At 38.2% G+C, this 24,256-nt stretch overlaps 2 protein-coding genes across 2 annotated transcripts in view; one reads left to right on the top strand and one right to left on the bottom strand.

Annotated features, from left to right (window-relative positions):
* Positions 1-464: 464 nt before the first annotated feature.
* Positions 465-24,233, bottom strand: ANKMY2 (ankyrin repeat and MYND domain containing 2). Its single transcript, XM_079299990.1, has 10 exons — positions 24,008-24,233; positions 20,805-20,869; positions 13,079-13,217; positions 11,174-11,272; positions 8,974-9,134; positions 7,676-7,890; positions 6,417-6,552; positions 4,667-4,795; positions 4,113-4,254; positions 465-1,964 (listed from the first exon to the last, which is right to left on the bottom strand). Exons 1-10 carry the CDS (start codon positions 24,216-24,218, stop codon positions 1,741-1,743), a joined length of 1,521 nt encoding a protein of 506 aa, XP_079156116.1. The 5' UTR covers positions 24,219-24,233; the 3' UTR covers positions 465-1,740.
* The window catches only part of BZW2 (basic leucine zipper and W2 domains 2), a 56,669-nt gene continuing 56,371 nt past the window's right edge, over positions 23,959-24,256 (top strand). Inside the window, exon 1 of the mRNA XM_079299989.1 lies at positions 23,959-24,091. The gene's annotated coding sequence lies outside the window, so the exon portion shown is untranslated. The remainder of the gene's footprint in view (positions 24,092-24,256) is intronic.

The raw sequence follows: 24,256 nt of genomic DNA, 5'->3' as shown, positions 1-24,256 counted from the left end.
GACAGTCTATGCTGGCAGGGATCTCTGGAGCTTATCTAGCCCAACCTTCCTGTTGGAAGTAGGTCGGAGATGAGGTTGTCCAGTGGCCTGTCAGGGGGAATCAAAGATTTCCAATGAGCAAGGCAGCACCACTGGGAGAATGAAAGCAGGATTGGTGCTGGGGATTTTAGCACACTTCCAAAGCCCTGACTCTTTTGCCCTGAAGGGATGGCATTTTCAGAGAATCCTTGAAGAGCAACACGCCCTTGTGAGCCCCAAAGACTATGAGTGGAACAGGGAGGCAGCAGCACTTCTACATTCCCAGATCTCAGAGTGGAGGGTGACTGCAGCATGACTACATATCTGAGTTCCAGAAGTCATGAAGTTAAACTTGTGTACTCAAGCTACAGGAGGCCCCTGCATGTCACATGAGAAAGTCACTGTGTTACAGATGCAGAAAACAGAATTGCCACAGAATTGCCATCTTTTAAAAAAAATTCCCTTTATTCTTCATAATCTTCTAATCCTTGAAATTAAAACACGGGTACATTCCCTGCACAGGTGCATTTATATATCATCACTCCTACAGTTGTAAGAATATTAAACAAAAACCTTCAACATATTAAAGAGTAAAAAAATTAAAAGCGTTTTCCCTCTGTTTTGAGGATGGGTCCTTACTCCTCTAGTTAGAAGAATACTGCCATGTTTAAAATACCACTGATTCAGCTGACAATAAGATAGTCTCCAATTCTGCCATCCTTATGCAGCAAGTGGTATTTTCAGTTGTGGCATTCCCACTGATTTCCCGAGACACAGAAATAAATCTGAATGAAAAACAAAGTTGAGGGAAGCTTTTTTCTAGATCTGGTATTTAGGTGAAAGCCAAAGTGAAATCTCGGTTGTATCAATGCACACATGAATTTTCTCATCTAATTCATTGTGACAAGTTCAGCATGAAAAATATTAAGCATTTTTTGTTTATGAAATAATTCATAAGCAACATCCCACTGTGCTCTAAGGCATCGTTACCTGAAAAATGATTTAGAATGCATTATTCTTGCCAGTCAAAATAGTTTGAGTCATTCTGGTCTTCCCTTCATTAGACTTTGGAATATTTCTGACCAAACCAATAGTGAAATATACACTTCACCATCAGCTTGAGACACCTAAAACAGCAATTTCATTTACTACAAGTGCCACAAAATATACATTATTGTTGTGCTCTCACTGGTCAAAAATATTTACAGTAATATAAAGTTGAGAGTTCAGATGTTATCTTCAGAAACTCAACTGCTACTGAATTCCTTCAGATAAAGTTTTGTAAAGTGCTGAAAATAAAGTAATTTAAAAGTTGGCCTTCCAGTGCTTTTAACTACAGGTCTATGTACTTGCAGAAAAAAAATTAACTATGATTAAAATATGATTTAAGTTTGGAAAACATGAATAATCCAAATCAAATGCTGTTCATTTTTCACTAAGTGGTTCATTAACCACAGAAACTCAGTTGCACTAGGCTTATTATTATACAGAAGGATCTATGCCACTAATTTTTAGCAGATAATAAATACCTATCTTGACAATTTACAACAAAACCTGGAGTATTTATAGACAAAGCAGCCAGTATTCTATCTCTTGATGAACAGAGACACTCTGTCTTTTAAAGGAAGTCTTTCACAAGCCATGCTCCAAGAACTAAGACATGGTCAGCATAAAGAATTCTTTAGTAGCCTTGAGAACTCTCAGCCCCTTCCTACCCTCTTCTTACTCCTCAGAATCTTGAATTTTTTGAAGATCAATGTTATCTAAGGCAGTTTCACTTTCCAGTGGACTTTCAGGTTGCAGGGCTAGTGCCTCCATCTCTTTGGTAAATTCAGGTTCTTCTGTTGCATCAGTAGGATGATTTGGATCCACTTCTTTTGTAGGATCTGGACCAGGATCTGACTGTTGTTCACTTGTAGAACTACCCTCTGTTAGTTGCATTTCATCTAAACAAAAGAAAAATCACACAATTAATAAACACTGAACTCCTTTGCAAGCAAACATTTTCATTGTTGAAGAACAATAACACTAGGATACTTTACATCAAATACAGAAGTTACTAATTTAGAAAGTCTTCATTGAAAAAAACCCAGAACACTAAAGCTTTGTGTAAGTTGGTATAAAGTTACTCTGGAACGAACCCTATACAAAGCTTTCATTAATTTATCTTCCATTTTTGCTAGATTTTTTTTTTTTTAATTATAGAGAGGAGCAGAGTAGGACACCAATTATTTTAACTTTCAATTCAACATGCTTTATTGATACTATTCTTATCACCAGCTTTTCAGAGAATGGCTGCAAGCCAGTTAAACATTCAGTGCAGGTAAGGTTTGTTTTAAATCAAAAAGGCATGGACAACTACATAGGAAGCATTTCTGCATAAAACAGACTGAAGAAATTATGTGCTAAAAAAAATGAACTTTGTGTTGAAATGAATCATCCTAAAATTTGTAACTTGACTGCATGAATAGAATCAGCTATTGCACTTTTACTCTTCAAGTAATGTTTTCTGAGAAGTTGTTAAATAACTTTTTTCCTCTGATTCTGCTAAGTATGGCTTGCATGCTAGGAATTCTGAAAAGGAGGAGGGGAAAGCCTAATTGGAGCAGTAGTTAAATCTTGGTTTCTTGTTCTCTGTTGTGATTGATAGCCAGCCAAAAACAATCACAGCTAGCTAGCCATAGCCATGCCAAGATCTTAGGTGGCAGTGAGTTAACAGCCTTCAGCACAGGCCAAACTGTGAACTTCCTTGACACTCACCTCTGTACAGCAGAAACACAAACTCTTGGGTTTGCTTGTAGGTGCAGCTGTCACACTTGTTTTTTAATTACCACTTTCCTGATGTGCAGGATTTGTAGGGCATATTGATAACTTTCTGAAATAAAACTGCTGTTGATATTAAATGCTCTGATACAACACCATTCACAAGGTGACCTGAAGCTCAAATTACTTCAGTGTCTTGCTAACAGCAAGGTAAGGTCTATAGTGTGCTGGCTGTGTACCTGAATCAGTTAGTGGAGATTAACATGTAGATAGTGGAGTAGAAACATAACCAAACACATTAGTTTCCTGTTTTAGGCAGGGAAGGAGAAGAGGCATGCACCAAGATCCTGCCCTTCCCTCTGAAAAGGACAGCACGTGGCCACAGACTCCTGCAGTAAATATGAACCTGCAAGGGGTGTGTGTTTGGCACCAGTGTGAGGCATCACCACTCACAGCTCAATATGTTTTGTTGTACTGGTATGCAGGGATTTCTAATAGCCTTGCCTCCAACTTCCACAGTCATCCTGATCCCATGTAATAGCAGCTCTTGTAACAGGATCTACAGAGGAAACTGTTGAAAACTTCAATTATTACTGATTTATTACTGATTTATATCCTGCTATTTTGAGCACAGCTGAAGTGAACAACAGTACCATTGTCAGGCAACCATGATTTGTGCAGTGCACTTCTACAATCCTTAAAGGAAGGGAAATTCAGTAAGTTGTGAAAGAGAAAAAGTGATTTCATCCCCTACTTTCCTATTATTTCACTTGGAGAAATATGGCAAGGTGCAATACAGTGTTTATGCAGTTAAGTTTTAATTACTTGTTTCTTTAAGGGACAAAACCACCATGAGCAGTTTAAAGACTACAGCTTGCTTTCCTCACATTCGAAGCACACGGCACAATTAACTTGATACTGTGATTATGAAGAGAAGTATTATGGGAGATATAACATCTACATTAACCTTTGCAACTGGAAGATTCAGGCTGCTTGCTTATTATCCAAATTGTCCTAACACCTCCAACAAAAGATACAGCAGCATTAAAGTTCTGCACCAGCTTGATTAAAGATCTGGATTTTGAAACCGTGTAGTGTAAATCAGAATGTTTTCATTGTAGCAATCTGTGTAACTGCATCATTAAAAAACACATTTGGAAAGTACACAGCATTTGTAAATTGAAAGGCCAGAATCCCAACAAACTCAGCTTTGCTGTTACATTTCAAAGATTTTTCTCCCAATCTCAGCTGTTACAATTTTAAGGCCTGTTATACTGCTCTTTATGATGAGTTAACACAGCATTAGTTTCAGCAAGGGAACAGATTCTAACCTTTCTTTTGCTTCTTTTCTTGTTTCATTTTCTCTTTGGCAGCTTCTAGTTCTTGTTTCTCGTGAATTTCCTTCAGGGCCTTGCAGACTTTTTTGTGGGTAAACCAGTGTATTTTCTGGCAGTTCTGGTCACAGTACATCACCTGAAAGTTACCAGAGCTATCAATTAATTTTCATGTACTAAAAGAATAGAAGATTTCCTTGCATTTCTTACTGCAGCAAGTTAAATGTCTATGCATAGCACTTAATGGTATTTTAAAATCAATTTGTAAGGTCACATGGAGATACTCTAATCTACATAAGAATCTATAAAGAGCAGTTTTTTATTAACTCTTAACATACAGAAGTTTTACTCTTTCTTCATTGTTAAGTGTACACACTTGGAAATCCAAGTACTCTTTCCTACTTGTGAATTTCAGGCACCTTTCCCAGAAGTAGAAGACTTGAACATCTTCAGTGCAGGCATGCAAGCCATTCCTCCTAAGTCTACACAGTAAATAGGGAAACATTCAAAATCCTCAGCACCTCAGTGGAACTGTTTTCTTAGATTCTTACCATTTTACATACTGAGCATCTTTTGTCTGCTCCCTTTCCCCCACAGGTTGTACAGAATTCAGCATCCACAAAACCCACTTGGCCAGTAATCGCTTGAGTAAGCACAGAAAAAGCTGTGGGGTCAGAGCCCTGGAAGACAAGAGATGTTAATGAGATTAAAACCCAGCACTGCTGCAGAGAGGGACGTGCAAGGGAAGACCAGGAATGATTAACACAAGTATCAGTCTCACTGAAGCTGCTGCAGCAGTACAAACATAAAACCAAATCACAGAACTTCAACTAACATGCACAATTTAAGATTTATCTTTAGATAAACCTTTATATATGAAGTTAACTTAAGTCCTGAGCTTCTGTAGTATTTCCTCTGTAAGTTATTAATAACTCCACGTTCTTCACATCTGTAGATCCTATGCAGCAGATTTTTGCAGCTCAGTCTCTGTGCTGGCACACAAAAAAAGTTTCATTCCCATGCAATGCAAGCAGTAAGGTTTAGGTAACCATATCTATTATTTTGGACACTGATATAAATATTTAGAAAAAAACAGTCAAGTTGTTCTGGCTGTAAGTAATTCCTTAAACTATTAGACTATCATGGAATATGTACAATCATAACTACTACGACAACACTGAGATGCTCAGACTAAATCCAAGTAATTGTGCAATGACAAAGGTAAAAGGCTTCCACATAAATAAAAATTATAGTATCTCCTCTTTTCCATAAGGAGGATAATGGACAGAAATCCAATAGAATAAACTGTCATTGCTTTAAAGGCAGAAAAGACTGCAGGCTCTCCTAAGAAAAAAGGAACAGGAAGGAAAATGTTTACTCTAAAGCAAGTTGTAATGCATCACTGGGCTTATGTTTTCGCACTGTGTTTATCTTTCTGGCTTAGACAAACAGTAGAGATTGCACTAAACCTCAGGACATTTTAGCAGACCTGGAGCTACTTAAGATGGAGGCTATATTTAATTGCCTCTGAATAATCCAAACATGTCACAGGGCTGCTCCAATTCCCCAGTGTTTGTGTGTACAACATCTTGCTCTCAGAGACCAGAGAGGAACATGCTCAAAAAAGAAGAGCCACTCTCGTGTAAAATTTATTATGAAGCAATAAATAGCCCTAAAATGAAGAGTGTCTTAGCAAGACATAAGAGGACATCTGAGGTTAGATTTTTAGCTTGTAATTTTGGTTTCCTAATTTAGACATAAATTTTGCTGCACATTGCATCATCTTGCCTCTCCCTCTCTGTGGTAAAACGAACCTCACAGAACATTTCTACTTTTTCTACCATCATATATTTCCAACTTCTTGTGTACAATAGAACAAATGAATGCATTCAATCTAGGAAATTATTCAATCTTAAACTGAATTTAGACACTGTGAAAACAGAGTGCAAATTAAGCTTCATTTTTATCTGAATCTACCATTTCAATAAGTGAACTGGCATAGAAAAACTGAACAGACATCCCAAAGAAGGAAAAGAGAGCTCAGAGACAAGGAAAAATGGCAGCAGTTTTATTTAAAAGCTGAGGTGTTTAAGTATTTGTTATGGGCACATGAAAAAAACCACGAGTTGAAGTGTTTCAGAGCATTTTACTGCAATACGTAAAATGCAGCTCCAGAGTTTAGGGACATCAAAACCCTTTGTTTAATATAATATGTTGCAGAAGCTGAGGACAGAAAGATGTCTCAATCTGGATTTACTATGCAAGTTCTGAGAAATTATTTGCTTGACAGGAAAAACTTACAATTTCAACGGGAGCAATACTTCTCACAAGCTGCTGGAGCAACGTAGCTTCACAGTAAGGAAACTTCCGGATACTTTCTCGAATTAGCTTCTCTTGATACACAGGGAAACCATCTTTATCTCTCCCTTTCAAGAGGCTACATTTTTTTAAATGCATGTAAAACAAGAAATCACATGGTAAATATTTAAGAACAAGCATATACAGCATGCTGTACTCTGTCCCCTTTCAGTATACAGAGAATAATTCATAATAATTTGGCAACTTCGTATGTTAAGTCCATATGTTAAAATGCAAATGAAAGTGTCATAATGCACAATCATTATGAAATACACAATATATAAATGTATGCTCTGAAACCAGGACTTACTACTTCAGCCACAGAGAAAAATAATCATCTATAGGTAAACTATCTACTATCTACACCTGACTAAAATATCACAATGCTTTATCACAGTGCTGCTTAAAAATTATCATTGTAATAATAACCACTGATAAATGAACAATACCTTAAAACACAAATTCCACTTTAATAACATGTTATAGTCCTTACACCTCTTTGGCTACTATTTTTTTATATGGATGACTGAAGAACTATTCAATTTCATTATGTGAAAGCTGACTTCATAGTTTATTTTCAGTCTCACAGAGGATTTCAGTAAAAATTTAAAGATGTGTACAGAGAGCATGATCCTTCTAAAAGCTAAGTCACTTACTTGGATATGTAAGATCAGGCAGCTGGTTTGTAACTCAGTAGATTTTGAAAATCTGTCTAAGTGATTTAAGAGTCTAAGTCTCATCCAAAGGCTGTGGGATTTGCAGTTCTCACTTGCTTAAGTGTTTTTGAAATAAAAATCTCAACCTGCATGACTGCTGGAGAGCAAAACGGCACAAGAATTGTTCCCAGATGAACCATACTGGACACTGAGAAATTCTTTTTTCAAGCCTATCATTCCCTCTTTTTTCCATCACACATTGCTGTCTGCTGCTTTATGGTGGATATGTAAATGCCAAGTTCAAACCAGTTCCAGCAAGAGCTGAAATTCAAGGAATGTTTCCTTTGTACCTTGGAAAGGACAATGTCACTTCAGACACAGAAAAAGGAGTAAGTGCCACCCTGAAGTAAATGCAGCTGGGATTATTTAACAAGTTGTTACAGCCTTCAAACAAGCCAATCCAATCTATTCCTTCAGTTGTCTTTTTCCTGGCATCTGTAACACCAGAGCATATGTGTGCCTTCAGACCTCTGTAGAAAAACTCACCTTTTGATAAACCCATCTAGTTTATCCTCTCGCTCTTTTAAAAATGTAATACATTTCTGGAAGATGCAACTGATGTAGTGCATTTTCATAGCAAGAACTTCATTCATGTCTTTCTGCTTCATGCATTTCTCACAAATGAGATCCAGAACCCTGTAACATTTTTGCAGTGCTTCTACTTCGGCCAACAGAGGGTTCTCTTTCACCAGCAACACGATCTAGGAGAAAGATTGAAGAAAATGTAATCCAGTTAAGACTTGTGCACTGGCATTAAAGCTTATATAGTTCAATGTAGATAAATTTCAGTGGAGTTTCTAATCTTCTTCTATTTCCTTCTTATGCAGTCTTCTCTTTCTTTTTCCAGACATTATTTAGCACTGTTATTCCATATACTGTAATTCACAGTTCCCATACAAGAAAAGATTTAAAACTAAGACTGATATTAAAATAGCAATATTTCTCTTTTTTAGAATAAGAACCTGAACAATTAAAACTACTTCTAAAGAAAGTTATAGAAACTACCATACTCTATCCTAAAATCTCTTTCCTTTTCAACATTAAAATAAACTGGACTTTAAGCTGTTTCACAGAATACATCAACCTCACATAATTGTGGAGTACTTCCTGTAGCCTAGTAAAGCACTGAATAAAATGTTCTAAGAGGAAACTGTACACTCCACTCACTCAATTAGCTGCCACTGGTGCACTACTGTCTCTGTGTACTGCAGATACCTGGCTGGAAACTGTTAAAAAATTCTGGACTTTGACTGGCAAGCCCAAGGAATTTGTATTTGAATTTAGGTGTATTCACTTCTCTGAACTACACTGGAGGAGCAAACCATAAAAGACATTATTGTCAGCAATATCCTGGGAAGTAAAACAAACATTCTTTTGCACATACTTTCAGAAACAGCAGCAGTGATAGATGTTACTGTGGCAAATCAGTGATGAAGGTAGGAAGATACATGCTGAGTAAAGCTTTGAGAGAACAATGAGATTTTGTTAAGCCCCTCAAGTGGGGCTGAGAAATAAAGCTGAAAAAGATAGTTTATGGTTACTGATATAAGAAGTAAGAATCTCTCCACTTAAAGGTGTAGTTCAAGATTCTGGTGTATACAAACACTGAAATAATTTTTTAATCACATCTATACATTGAGCCTGATTCTTCCTCTTTTTCAGAAGCAGTTGAGTTAGCAGATGATGTTTTTGATCTCAGTTGAACTTGCAGAAGAGCCAAATGCTTTCTGACACAAAGAAACAGCTCCCACACCAACGAACATAAAATTTACATATAACTCCACCTTGACAGGATGCATGTTGGTAGTAGTAATAATTTTATGCAGAGGCCCAGCTAATTTTACTGGCAGTTTTGGTTCTTTGTCTAAGCCTTGTGGTTTGGTATAGTAGTCCAGCCTTTCACGTGGAAAGAAGTTGTTGATGACAGTCACACAGTCATGTTGACCTAAAGGCATGCAAGAAACAAATCATCACTAAAATAGTAACAAAAAACCCTAAACCCAAATCTAATATAAACAATACAAGTGATAACTACACACATGAAAAGGAGTCTTGCATGATATATTTTGGACTGCAAAGAGGCAACTCTTGTGTGTAGCTTTAATCTTGAGTAAGTGTCATTAACTTACTGATTCCTAGCAGGGAATGCCCTCATGAAAATTCATTTTGAATATCCTGTCCACTTCCTGCATCTTCTTTCCCTGGTAAACCACAACTAAGAATAGTTATTTCTCTCCCAAATTGTACTATTCTAGTAGCTACATACTGGTGTTATAATTTTTGAAGATAAGATTTTTCCATTTTGTACTTTTAAAATTAATGACATTTGCATTGAGACTCATAAGTTTTCAGACCTGAAGCAGATATTACTGCATTAAGAACAGAACATACTTAAAATTTACCAAAAAAAAAAAGGACTGTAATGAAAGTAACAAGATGAGAAGTTACACCCTCTTCTCATTTTCAACATCTGACAATACAATGGATTACTTGACTAAAGGGAAAGTAAAAATTATCTTTGCTAGTCCAGGACCAAATTCTTTAAATTGATTGATTTGTCTTGGCACTAATCCTGTAATCAGTAGAAGACACAGCCAACCAAATCCCAGCATTTAAAATCCTCCACTGTTTTAGAAGAGACAGCTCTGAGCTAACAGAGAACAGTATAAGACAAATGACAGGGGAAGAAGTATCCTCACTTCCCACACACAGGCAGATGAATTAATGTTGATTGGACAAGGAATAAAAAAAGAAACAGGAATGGATTACAATCTGCAGACTTGGACAAAGTAGTGTATCTCAGCATGCCTGAAAATATTTATGCTACCTTGGTAATGTTATGAGATTTTAAACAAGAATTCTCAAAAATTATGTTGGAGATAATATTTCCCATTCACTCCATACAGCATCACATCGGAAAAGACTCTCCAAATCCAAAGGATAATTAATAGGAATAGACTTCTCATACATCAAGTGAATAGTTAAGGTTCTGCAGCTTGAACCTCAAGTGAGCAATGTCAGCCTTTTCTTCTTCAAAACAGAAGAAAGAGATAAAATGGAACCTAAAACTTATAACTAAATCACTATTCAAGGAAGTAAATCTAAATGGCAAGGTTGTCTTGAATTCAGAAAGGACTAAAGGACCAAAAGGACTTGAAAAGTAATTGTCAGGCATTTAAACACCATGAAAGGGTCATGTTTGAAAGAAAATAAAGGTCCTTATTTTTGGTTTTTGGGAAGAAATAGCTGTGCCATTGATAATTACTCAATTTAACCTCATAATATTTTATCAATTCTCCTTGCTAGAGAAAAAGTGGAACATTAAGTCAGGAGCCTACTATTGTCAAGGGTAAAAAAATTTAAAAACGGCTTATAAAAACAAACCAAAAAAAGACCAAAAAAACCCCACAACATCAGCAAAAAAGCCTGTTGCATGTTTTGCCACAGATAATCCTGCATGCCAGAATGACAAATCTTTTTCTTATTCTAGTGAAGTTCAGGCCAGTATGTGGTAACTACCTCAAAGAGGCTCGAAGACTTCTCCCTCTCCCAGAAGCTGGAGAAGGGCAGGGGGTGGCTCGCTGCCAGCACACGGCTGCAAAGCCCAGTTGAGTTTCTGACTCCCTGCACTATGGCTGTCCTTTCCCACAAGGGAAGCTCCAATTAGAACTTGGTGCTACACTTCAGACCCCTCCAGTGTAACCAGCTTCTTCTTACTACTTCCAAAAAGTGGAGACATTGCATAAACTTACACACTTGAACATAGCACCTGTTCTCACAGGTAAGATCACCTGTGATTTTAGGAAATCAAACATGGGAATAGAACACAAATTGACTCTTACCATGATGATATGTTGAAAACAAAGCTCAACAATGTGTCAGTTCAGAACAGGCTATTAAATAATGTTTCTCTAACAAAAACCATAAGAATCTAACTCTTTACTTCTTTAGGAGCTTAGGAAATTATAATAATTTTCACCTTACCCACAAAAGCAGCCATCTGAGCTGCTGTCCTTCCCACAGAGTTGACAACATCAGTTTCTGCTCCAGCCTCTAACATCATCCAGGTGATTTCTTTATTTCCTGAATTTGCAGGAAAGATAGGAGGAATGAACAAAGACAAATCAGAACTTGTAATTCTCCATACATCAGAAAAAGATGTACTGAATTTGCTAAAAACCAGGAACAACACTAAGGAAAATGAATGTTCTTAATGTTGTTATTTTAAGCGTGGATTAAAGGAAAGGCATGTGTTTATTTAGAGTTCCAGCTGGTATAACTCTGCTCTCTGTAATGCACAATCAGCTTCCCATGAAGCTTATGGGAGTCATACTCATGAAGCTAGAGCTTGGCCTCTCTGGAAAGCAGTATAGAGAGAAATTCTACTAATCTACTTTAACAGTTCAGCTACATTCGCTTTTCTAAGAAGAAAAACACATTCAGGACTATGATTTAGCAGGAACACAGTGAACAGAACAGATTGTTCCTTTCTCCACAGTGGGAACTGGGTGTTCAGACTGGGCTAAATACCAAGTAAAATGAAGCTAAAATTTGATGGGAAGATTAGATTACTTAATTGGTGCCCTTCAGAGACTAAAAAAGGACACTTGTCATCACTCCTGCTAGTTCTGCTTTCAAAGGTACTCTTACTTTATCCATTTTTGTGCAGATGCTAAGTACAGAAAAGTGAATACCAAAAGGGGACGGTGGATGAAAATGAATGTTTAAAAACAAAGTCACTGCGTCAGTAGTGCTCATGTACCTTTTGTGCTCAGAGATAACAGATCCTAAAGTCAACATTCAGAAGCTTTCACACCCAGGATAACAGCTTAAAAGCTCAGCTATGAGAAAATGGTAAAAATACAACATTTTCCATAAAGCTGCAGTCATTTAACAGCCTTTAAACGTTTGTTCTCATCTCTTTGCTGCAGCTGTGATATTGCTCAATACCACAGAAAACTGGAATTTCCCAAATACTTCTACCAAAGTTGTAGCTGAAAAACAATCTGATGATCTAGTTAAGGTTCATATACACATATAAGCCTTTTTTCTTCATACTTACAATGAAAGAAGGCAGTTTAAACTTTACCTGCTAAGAAACCTGACTCCTCTGGAATCACATTTTTGGGAAGACATAAGTGGCCTAGTAAAGAAGATACTTAAAATAACCTAATATTCCCAAATCGATTTTTTCCCCAGAAGGAACAAGGTTTTAAGGTAGTGTCTTTTTCTCACTCGAGGAAATTACTGTTCTTGACATCAGGAAAAAAGAATAGCAAGAGGAAAGCTGCAAGCCATCATTTGACTCAGGAGAAGATATATACAGCTGAAAGCACTCTCATTAAAAAAAAAAAAAAAAAACAAAATTAAGAGAAGAATGAAAATTATTGTGGGAAAACATGTTTTAAAGTCTACTAAATACATTCTTAAAAGCCCACATGATAGTTGGAAAAATAATGTAGGAGAAACACAAAATTTAAAAAATGATTGAGAAGTCTCAAACATTACCAAAAGCTACTGGTGCAGCAGCATTTTCAGTGTAATACAGTATAAGTAAACAGAATGTATCCCACTACACAAGAAAACTCTCCCAGGAAAGTGAATATTGAGATCTCTAACAAACAGGACAAAGTAGGTACAGGACAAATAGACTGTATGCCTCAAAATGCTGAACAAAATCAATTTTTATATGAGCCTGAACAGAAGCTCTCCTGTTGCACTGCCCACAGGATTCTGCTGGTCATGACATAGTTGCATAGTTCACATAAATAACAGCAAACCTGAATAATAAAAGCATATAAACACTTTCAAATTATTAACTTATGGCAAATTGTACCCATTGATGTCATAAAAATCAGTAAAAGTGATCTGACTTTAGTAAGAAGTTACCTGAAAGTCCAGCAAACATCAATGCAGTGTATCCATGCTCATGCTCATTGCAGTTTACATCAGCTCCGTGTCTCAAGAGCAATCTGCACATGTCCACCTTCCCTTTGTAAGCTGCGTGCATCAGAGGGGTCATGCCATGCTGCCAAAAGAAAGGTGAAGCAAGAAGCATAAAAACAGAATGTTACACCTCTTGATCTTCATACCACTGATCATTTTTACTTGGCCATACATATTCAATATAACTACCAAAATTTGACATAGTATTTTATTTACAAAAAGCCTCACAAAATATTGGTGAAAAAATACAGTTACTAACATACAGCAGAATTCCATGTCAGTTTTCTTATTATGCTGAGCTATAGATTTGAAAACAGAGCAGTGTTGAACAAATGAAAACCATTTACAGTCAATTTATCATTGTCCTTTTATGTAAGCATTAGTGTTGAAGACAACTAATGTTTCAATAGCTGGAAAAGCTTAGTTTAGAAAACTTGTTAGTTTCCTACATTATTCTTTTCTCCCCTGGTGTGGCTTATATGATAAACAGCAAGAAAACCAGAAAAAGGTTGTTGTTGTTTTAAACATAACAAAGATTTGCAGTCTCTGAAACCCATCTTGTTCATTTTTAGTCATGATTTCTGGTAATTTTGCCATCCACCTCTCTCCCACTTTTCCACCCTTTTGGTATTGTGTCCATGATCATCCAGAGCTCTGAAAGCCCTCATAAAGGCACACTTGTCAGCTATTGTCAGACTTTTACAAACCTGGCTGATTTGATCAACTGCCCCAGTACAAATAGGACTCACTTCAGCATGGGAAGACTGAAGTGCAATTATAAATATAAAGCTGGGCAAATCTCAGAGGAAATTTTCAGAACTAGAGTGAACTGTTAGTGCAGGCTCTCTTCCTCTGCATTTTCAGAATATAGTATGCTTTTTCCAATATTCTGTTTATTTTCACTTGACATCAAGTCAGGATTCATGTTATCAGCCAAGACACCTTAATTGCCCAAGAACACCCTCCAACACTGCATACCAAGGAGAATGCCTTCGTTTGCCCCCAAGGAAAAGCAAAATGGCATTCTGTTCCTTTGCCAGCCAAGTCTGTGTGCCTGAGTACATTCATGTACATCATTACTGCAGCTCTGTAAATGCCTGATAATGTGATACTCTAAAATAATGTAATTGTCAGTTTGAGCCTTCACATATTTCTTGTTTCAACTGATGACTGAGTGAAACCCAAGTAAGTTTAATTTACCAGCATAATTTTCAAAAAAAATTCTAAAGGTGAAGGAAATTGAAATTGGAAAAGTTAAAAGTATAATAATTTTAAGGTATTACAGTTTCATTACTCTCCATCGTAATTAGAAATAATAAAAAGTGCTTACTTGATGCATTTTATTTTAGTAACCCACATATTTTGATAAACTGCAATATAAACTGCCAGTGAAGAAACAAAATACCTAAAAGAGATCACTTCATGAATATGAAATAGACTACTTTTGCTAGATTTCATTTGGGGTGTTCAAAAATTGAATTAAGACTTTCCATGCACATATAAAATATATTTTATTATATGACATTTCATAATGTCACATCAAAAGCAATTTTACAGGCCAATCCCAGTCTGCAGTCACAGTAGGGATTTTTCTCCTTTAGCAGCACAGAAAGGTACTGCAGTAAGGGAATATAAACACAGCATGGTTTTTGATGGGAGAAAGAATTTTTATAAAACAATGACTTTTAAGTTTGGCTATATCTTAAAAGCCAGTTGTTTCAATTAAGATCTGAAGATTATATGACAAAGTAAAGAACTGGGTTTGTTTTATCCTCTCCTCCCAGAAAGCTGTTTCTAAAATCCTTTGGTTAAATTTGGAAGTGTCAGGCTGTGGCGTGGATCAAGATAAAACATATCAGGCAGAAAACATGTAGTTAGTTGCTATAAAATCGAATATCAAGTCTCATTAATATCATTTTTTCACATTCACAACAAATGAAAGAGGGTCAGACTAGACACAAGTTTATTTGGAAATGCTTGGTATCCTGTATTATGTCCCTGTACTGAAACTGGCTTGCCTGCAAACACTTTTCTCAGAGGTACTTTTCTCATCTCTGTTTTCTCACAGATGGCATTTGGATTGTCCATGCAAGAAACTTAAAAGACAAAACTTGCAGATGGTTTATTAAGCATTCAGATCAAACAAATTTTTGTTCCACTACAAAACATCATGTCCATGCAACATTCTTCTCACAAAAAAAACCCCAAAAAACAAAAATACAAGCCTTTTAATCTTATTCCCCTGGACAAAAATTAATCCTTCCCTGCTCTTTTTTTTTTTTTTTTTTTGCAGATATGTTACATGGTAACATCTCCTCTCTTCTGCAGGGCTGTAAGTATCTTGTAGGTCTACCACACAAGAGGAATAGAGTTTACAGTGCCTCTAAAAATTACCTGGCACTTCTCTTGATTGGGTTCTCCAGCTGACCAACCAACAAGGCCCCACTGGCACAACAGGGCTCTTGGCACAGCCAGCCTGGCCATTAGAGACCATCATTTCCAGTTCCTCACATTGAAAATAACACAAAAGCAGACTGAGGAATGGGATTCCAAGAACTTCTGCCATGGTGTAGAAGTCAATTGATGAAAAAACCTCAAGCAATGAACTATGGGGTCAGTGGAAGGGCAGGCAGATGAGTACCAGAACCAGGGAGGGGTTGGACTCCACCACCAGACACAGAGGAAGAAGAAAGCAAGTCAACCTCTCTCCAGAATCCAGCTGAGGTGTGCTTGAATGAGACAAATAAAAACAAATTTATAAAGCTACAAGGGAAGGTACCAACAAAATTCTTGCTCAGCCTTCATCAACCAGTGGAACAGGGAAACACAGGACAACTAGGGAACAAGAAGTGGGGCAAACAAACAAAAAATACACAAACTATCTCCCACTCCAGTAACATGTACTTATTTGGCACAAAACTTCTCCATTTTGTGAACATTTAAACATTCATGCTGACTGCTAAGAACACAGACATCATGTGTATTATTTTGTGGATAACATGATGACAATTTGCCATGGAAAAAGCCATATAAACCTGTTACTCTAGTGAAAAGCACAATCCAAGGACTCCCATGCTCACTTCCCCCTTCTTCTCAGCCTTGTCAAGATGTGGCATATAGGCTGGATCACATTGGAGCAGTCCCTCAGCAGGTACTGGGGTACACTAAAACATTGCACATATGAGTAACAGCTATTTAAATAGAGCAGGAAAAGTTAAAAAAAATGAAAGAGAAAGGGCTGTCAAAACCCTAGCTGAAAAACTGCTGTAGACAATTATATGCCAGCAACATTAAAACATTCACCTCTCCCTTTCCCAGCTCATTTTCCAAAGAGGAATGCAGTCCCACACTAACACAGAAAGAGTGACTTGTTTTACCCTTTTGATTCAGGCAACAGTTTACGTCAGAAAATTATAAACAAAACACATAACTCTACATTTGGCTTTTACTTGAGACAGCATTTTGGACATTACTAAAAATTATGTAAAAAGAACAGGTGCTACAAGGCAGGAATACTTGATGTATATCTTCAAAATCAGCTCTCTGGTACTAAATGCTACTAGTCTAGAAATATAACTTGACTTTCTCCTGGATGAAAGCCTTTAGAAATTTCACCCTTCAAGCTTTTGAGTAAGATTGCCCTTACACATCTTAAATTTCCTAAAAGCAGGATTTGGAAGGAGATCAACAGTTACATGCACAAATGATTTTAGCTGTAGCTAAGTATGGACTAGTTAAAATACAAAACATTATTCAGTAAGTGCTGGTCACAGCTATAGTTCTTTACAGTCATCCTGCTCAGTTGCTGGTTTCACATATGCAACACATTAGATTCCTCTGATGATCTTTTAGTTCATCTGAAGTAATGAAAAGTTAAAGCCTAAATCAATCAGCAATCTGAATTAAAAGGAGATAATTCTTACTAGCAATGGAATTTTCTTTGGTTTGTGTATTTTGAAGTACTACATAAAAAACATCAAAAGATAAAACTCTTCCTCTCAACAAGGGCCAAGGATCTGGGCATTTTCTGCTAGCATAGGATATTCAGAATAGCAAGATAAATTACCTGAAGAACCCTCCATTGAACATACTCAGTATGAGTGAAGCTGCACACATCTCAGCCATGAATAAGCAGGCTGCTGTTGTAATTCCCAGGAAGCACTCAGTTCTGCAGCATAGAGGAGACTGTTTCTAAATTATGTATTATGGAACTGAACAGCTGAATTATCAAACCAGAGAAAAGAAGTAATGCTGCTAATGCCAGATGATAGTTCTCTATGTAAGATTATGAACAACCTTACAGTTATTTTAAATAGAGAAAAATTATGTACTTTTAAGGTCAAGTCTGTTGGCTTGATCTGCAGAAAATAGGGCATATAGTAACTACAGTGCTCCACTGCAACCTTAACTACCAACAGGAACAGAGGAAACTTCCATACCTGGAAAGCCCATGTGCATCCTTGAGTCTGCCTTTCTGTAACAATCTAAAATATTTTAGCCACATGATGCAGATGAGTTCAAATCAGCAAAGTGCTGACAAAAAGTCACAATATTTACAAGCTCTGCACTCTCAAGAGGAAAGAAAAGTCCTGAACACTTTTTCGCATACTAAGTTTAGTTATTATAATTAGGAACCAGTCTATTTAAAATGGGACAAAAAATTACTAAGCAGTGTGCATTTAAGTTAAATATATTTGTGTTTATTTTACATCCATTTCTACAGCTAAAGTATTTGTCCTAATGTTTCAGAACACCTGAATTTAAATGCTCCTGAAACTTTAAAGCTGCAAAATTGTTGAAGACCACTTTTGCAGAAAAGCCACTGCATTTCTTTGTTTTCATGGAGTGAGTAAGCCTAAATATCCTTCTTTTGTCTACTTAAATCGACAAAGACACAACAAAGCAATTTATTTGGTCAGAAATAGTGTTGAAAGAAAAGAGGACAGTATTTTCTGGGTATCTCCAACCTTCTGGAAGATGGATATCTGGGAAACTCATTGGAATGATGGGATCTTACTCTGTGCTGACACTCCCAGCAGAACTTGGCAGACAGCAGGAGGTGAAGTGTATGAGGCAAACAGACTGAGAGGAGTAATTTTTCATTTTTAAGTACATGTATCAACAGCAGAAGCAATGCTGAAATACCGTATCCAGCTCTTATGTATGTTTTTGAAGTAAGAAGCCAAAACAACTGGAAAGGATTTGAAAAAGAACCACTGTTATAGCTCACTTGCTGCAGAAATGTAACTTCAGGCAAGATACTTAAAAGATCACTGCATCTGGAAGATGTTAAAATGTGACTTGTCTAAAGGTACATAGAGAAAAGACAGCTGATTGTTAGTAGCTTTTGATCTACAAGAAAGCAGATCCAAGCAGTTAGAGTATATGGTCAAACCAAAAATGAAAGGAACAGATCATGTATTTTTTTTTTAATTCGGAAGTACATGATATACCAGTCTGCTTCTGGATGCAGTGAGTTCTTCAGCCTGAAATTATTAAATAGTGATTACATGCCTGCTGTATCACAGCTAGAAGACAGAATAACATAAAATTTATTTTGTTAATAAGTAAGGAATCCCTGAAGATGGAATGCTTAGGTATTGAAGTGGGAGCTCAATTCAGTTAAGAACTCATTTCCATCCTAAAGACTTTTTTACGTGAGAGAATCCACAGAATAAAATAAGCACTAATATAAATGTGAGTTTCAGGACAAGCAGCTAAGGCAACAGAAAAAAAAATAAGACCTGATGCACTGAGAGCTGTCTCCACTTGTGGCAACAACACTAACAGATGAAGCTGATGTTTAACTGGGATTTCACACACTCTTACTTATGTACAGATATTAGAATAAAACATTGAAGCAAGAATGGGTTCTAAAAGAAAAACTGTAAAGCTGACATGGGTGATGGATTTAAAAAATCTAAACAAACTGAACCCTTTCCTGTTTAATATGCATGATTACACACCATTCTTGGGGATAAAAAGGAGTCTGCAAGAGGTCCACTGCATGAACTTCTAAAGTATTATGGGTCTTGTGCATTTAGTCAGATGTGAGCCATAGGCAAATACTGTTAATACTATTTCTATAACAATAGCCTGAGGCATAACTCAGCCATGGTTTATTTGAATAAGCTATATCCTCTCAACACTAATCCTGGATGTTGCACTAACACTGCAGCAAGGCTGCCATCACTCAGAATGACTTCAGCAATTACACTTAAGGAAAACCTTTTGATGTCCATACAATAAAGCACACTTGCAAGCATACTTGTATTGTATCTTGGGTTCCTAAAGTTCACTGCAAAGATTAGTTTGACTAGTTTTACAGAAATTGGTTGAAATACACACAATAAAAATTCTGGTTTAGTATTTAACTTAAGAACAATCAGAAAATTGATCTTTTGGTAGAAAAAAAGGCTAACAATACCCCATGAAGATATCTGGGGAAAAAAAGAAGTGGCAATTTTTCTCCATTCACCACATCTACAGTATACCCTGTCCCATTTTGAGCCTTCCAGTGCAACAAAGACAGGGATAAACTGCAACATAATCAATGGAGTACCACCACTACACAGTAGGAACCTGAGGACTTGTGCAGTGAAGAGAGGCTGCAGGAGCTGGACTTGCTCAGCCTGGAGAAGAAATAGCTTTGGTGGGACCCAAGAGCAGCCTGCCAAAGCTGACAGGGAGATCACTGAGAAGACAAACTCTTCACTTATGGTGGTGGGAGGGCAAGAGACACTGAGCCTAAGCTGAAGTTCAGACATAAGTGAAACACTTTTTCACTGTAATCTCCATAAGAGAGTAGAACAAGTTGCCCAGAAATATTGTGCATCTCCATCCTTAGAGATTTACAAGGCCAGACAGGTCAAATATCAGAGCAATCTCATCTGACCTGACCTGGAGCTAAAGCTGCTTTGAGCCAGAGGTTGAACTAGACTCACTGCCAGAATTTCCCAGTGATTCCTATGAAATTATAAAGCTGCAAAAAACCCCACAAATTAACACTTAAATTGATAAATTACACATGGGTTTAACATACATGATAGAGAATTAGCTTTGCTTGCATGTTACATTTCATATTAATGTTGCATGCTTTAGAAAAACATTGTAAAAAGAAGAAGAAACATAAATATAAGGTAAGGTTCCTTTCTCCATTAACTTATTCCTATATTCAGGTAGCACTTCAGAATTTAATCTTCTACCTGTCTACCACACCTACCTGTATGAAAGGCTGTGGTTCCATTTCTGATTGAGCTACTCACCTCCAAGTTTATGGTTTGACAATGACAGGGCTTTGGCAATGCTGTGCCTGCCACACAGGGACTAAGCAGAGGGCCTATTGCTTGTGAAGGTGATAAGAAGTCAAGGAGCACCCCCACGTGTTTTGCTGCAGTGTTCATCTTTCCTTACACAGCTCATATTGGAACTTGAGACAAAATGCAGTTCAGACGTTTAAGTAACATTAAACTTTAAATTTTGTTAAAAAACCAGTAAGAACTCTTCAAGATTCATTATTCAGCTGCAGGCTGGAAATACCTTGACAGTAACTGATTTTCAGGGCTATAGCAATTGCTGTTAGAGCAATGTTATTCAACAACATGAAGGCCTTCAGACCTAGCATTTTCCTTATTAAACTCAGCATAAAGCTTGCCCAGTTTTGCAGTACCTCATCCAGGCAATTGACACGGACATTCTTGCTCCCCAGTAGCCTTCCAGCCTCCTCGGTGTTTCCTTTGGTTGAAAATAAAAAGACACAGAAAGAAAAAGGGGGTGAGAAACAGAATAAACTGAGAACATGGAGGAAAATAGTAACTTCCATTTCTTATTAGAATCAAAATCTTTGTATGTTAACTGCTTGGGATGTAGATTAACCACCAATAAATTGATTGCACTTAGTGAAGAAGCCTAGGAATAAACAGTGTTATGTTCTAGAAGCTAAAAGCCAAGAACTCACAACATCAAAGAGCAGTTGGGAAGCATGAACTACAAGTAAACACCCATATTTTTATGAAGTAACTGACCTACACACACAGGAATGGGACTCACATGTCTCATCATAAACAGCACATGAACAGCTCTGAATGAGTATAATGATACTGAGCATTTTAACACATTTTGTTCTTTTGGAGCATCTTTTGTCTATAAGAGCTGTCTACATTCTCAAAAAAAGAAATTAGCTCACTTCAAAGACTTTTTTGTTTGACTAAAACATGCTTTATCATTTACTCACATCATTTTTCCTGTTCCAGTTTGAAATTTGCAACATATCACATTCACATGAATTTGCTCTTGGTAATAGGGAATAGAGATAGAAAGCACAAGGACCCAGGCAGCTTGATTGTTGACATTTCTAAAAATTGCTGAATACATAAGTAGACTGAAGTCTGAAAAAAAAGTGCCAGGAAAAAACAGGCCACATCTGTTTCTCAATTCCTTACCAAAATCCTTTTGGCTAAGCCATAGGTCTAAGAACCTGATACAAAGCTCACTGGATGACTATTCAGATATTGCCAATGCAGCTTCTACAGGCACAAACAAATAGAAATAAAAGAACACTCCAAGAGTCTGAGTTTGAAGAATATTTATTGCAAATTAACAGAAACTTCTAATTACTGATTCAGTCATAAGCAAAGCTCTTTCAGCAGTGATATGCTTAACAAAAATAAGCACTGCACCTCTTATTTTAATGTTTTTCATGTTTACCTTCACTCTTTTAGAAGGAGGTAGCCATCCAACAATTTTTCAGCAAAACAGCTCTTGCAACTTCAGTTTTAGCCAAAAATCCCATTAAAATACTAGAAATAATTTCTTTTCATAATGTTTTTCATGTGGTTTAACTACACTACAGGAGCCATTTAACCATTTTTCTTTTAATTTATTAAGGAAAAAAAGACAATCACCTGAGTCATCTCGCACACTTGAAAAAGACCCCTGACTGACAATCAGGGAACTATCCACCACCTTACTACCCCAGACATACATATATTCTAAACATGTTAATGGCTTCTTAATAACTGGATCAGTTTTCAGAAGAATATCCCAGCCAATGAATAAAGATCAGTAAGAGAAAGTCTTTAAGCAAATTTTAATACAAACAAAGCGAAGTTGCATTTACCAACTCAGAGTTCTGCATCACAAAACACTGAAGGGTTTTCAAACAAGACACTAAACTGATGTAAATCAGACTTCTTGAATTGGCCAGAGCTAAAAGCTGGAGCCAGTCTCCCCATAGTGGTGGCATGGTAGGAAGCCAAGAGCTAACAGGCAGCAGCTGAAATAAAAGGAAGCTTCAGACTGGATACAAGGAAAAACTATGAACACAGTAAAGCAAAGAGGTTGCCCAGAGACACTGTACAGCCTTCCTCCTTGGAAGTTTTCAAGACCTGACAGGATAAAGCCCTAAGCAATCACATTTGACCTCACAGCTGATGTGTTGTGAGCAGCAGGTTGGCCTACAGACCTCCTGAGGCCTTTTCCAACCTGAATTATCCCATGACCCTAATCAGAAGCATTAGGTAAGTTAGAGGTGTCTGCAAGACTAAGGTCTGCAACTCTTACTAAAGTGAGTCAATTAAACTGGTTCTGGTCCACAGTAAATTCACTGCTGACTGTCCTATGCTTGTGTCTCTGACACACAGGAACATTTTAATACAACTGAGAATGAAGTGTAATAAAACTTTCACGAGTTCAAATTGCCTGAAACTATATACAGTAATGTATGGAACACAAAGTGTTTTTAGTTTACCTCCAACTAACAAATGTTGCTTATGATTTTCAAGATACCAGTTGGAGGATAACTATTTAGTCAGGGTACAAAATTCACATTGCTGGACCAGGAAACCCATAAGACAGAAAGTTCCCCTGGCAACAAGCACATGTGCCAGACAGTGTGATGAAACTGTGACACTCACATGAAATGCAAAATCACAGAATGGGTCAGGTTAGAAGGGACCACAGTAGTCTGGTTATCTGTCCAACCTCCCTGCTCAAGCAGGCTCATCCTAGAGCACATGGCAGAGAACTGCAACCAGACACTTCTTGAGTGTCTCCAGTGAGGGACACTTCACAACTTCTCTGGTTAATCTGTTCCTGTGCATGATCAACTGCACAGTAAAGAAGTTCTTCCTCTTATTCAGGTGGAATTTTCTGTGCACCAGTTTCTGCCCATTGCCTCGTGTCCTGCAGCTTGGCATCACTGGGAAGAGCCTGGCTCCATCATCCTGGCACCCTTCCTTCATACAGACACTGGTCCCCTCTCCTCTCTCTAAGAGGACAGTACAAGGGATAGGAAAATGGAACATCATAAGAGAGAAGAGGTGCACAACACCCCAGACAAACTCAAGTTATTCCTAATGTGAGAATAACACGTCTGCAAAGACGCCCTGGTCTGGCAACAGCACCTGGAGAAAACCTTACAGCACGCTAGAAGATTGGATTACCCCCAAGAAAAGTTTTGTTTGTTTGTTTTTGGCAGTGGACATTCACACCAATAATTCGGCAAACATCAACAGATACTGCCAATAAGATGCAAGCTTTCCCTGGCAGAGTTAGACCCGCCCAGTTGAGCTTCCAGCCCGACTGCACCGCAAGGCGCCCCCCACTCTCCCCGGGGGCCTGCCCGAGAGGGCGGTACACGCTGGCAACAGCCCCGGCGGGGAGAAGGGCGCCGGCCCGAAGGCGGGCGGCCCTCAGGCGGGACCCGGGGAGCGCGGCCGGGGCGGGGGAGCCCGCGGCGAGCGGCCGGTAACGGCGCCTCACCCGCCGCCCCCAACGTGTGGGGACACGAAATCCCTCCCGGGGCACGGCCAGCGGGGCCCGTGGGAGCTGCGGCCCGGGGCCTCGCGTGCGGCGAGGGCCGGGAGGGCTCACCTGTGGCGATCACTGCCAGCAAGTCCTTCTCCTCCGCGCTCAGGTCGCCTTTCCTGGGGGGAGCCATCGCGGCCCCCGCGCACGGTAAGGCGGGATCAACCCGGGACGGCTCCCGCAGCGCCCCCGACCGCGGCACCGCCCCCGCCCCGCGCCTCATGGAGCCTTCCGCCCGCAGCCCCGCCCTGCCGGGGCCGGCCGCGGGGCGAACCATTTCTGCCAAGGGATGGGGGTCACTGCGTGCCGCCCTCT

Source organism: Erithacus rubecula (genome assembly GCF_903797595.1).
Source record: "Erithacus rubecula genome assembly, chromosome: 3".
NCBI lineage: Eukaryota > Metazoa > Chordata > Aves > Passeriformes > Muscicapidae > Erithacus > Erithacus rubecula.
Note: the sequence above shows the minus strand (reverse complement) of the source record. Positions and strands in the feature narration are given on the sequence as shown.

What these genes read in the sequence shown, in the direction of transcription:
- ANKMY2 (XM_079299990.1), bottom strand. Translation starts at nt 24,218, where the DNA reads ATGGTTCGCCCCGCGGCCGGCCCCGGCAGGGCGGGGCTGCGGGCGGAA. An exon ending in CCAACATGCATCCTGTCAAG is followed by an intron (nt 7,891 to 8,973) that starts GTGGAGTTATAT and finishes TCTTTCTCCTAG; the next exon opens with ATCGTGTTGCTGGTGAAAGA. An exon ending in GTATTGCTCCCGTTGAAATT is followed by an intron (nt 4,796 to 6,416) that starts GTAAGTTTTTCC and finishes CTTGTCTTCCAG; the next exon opens with GGCTCTGACCCCACAGCTTT.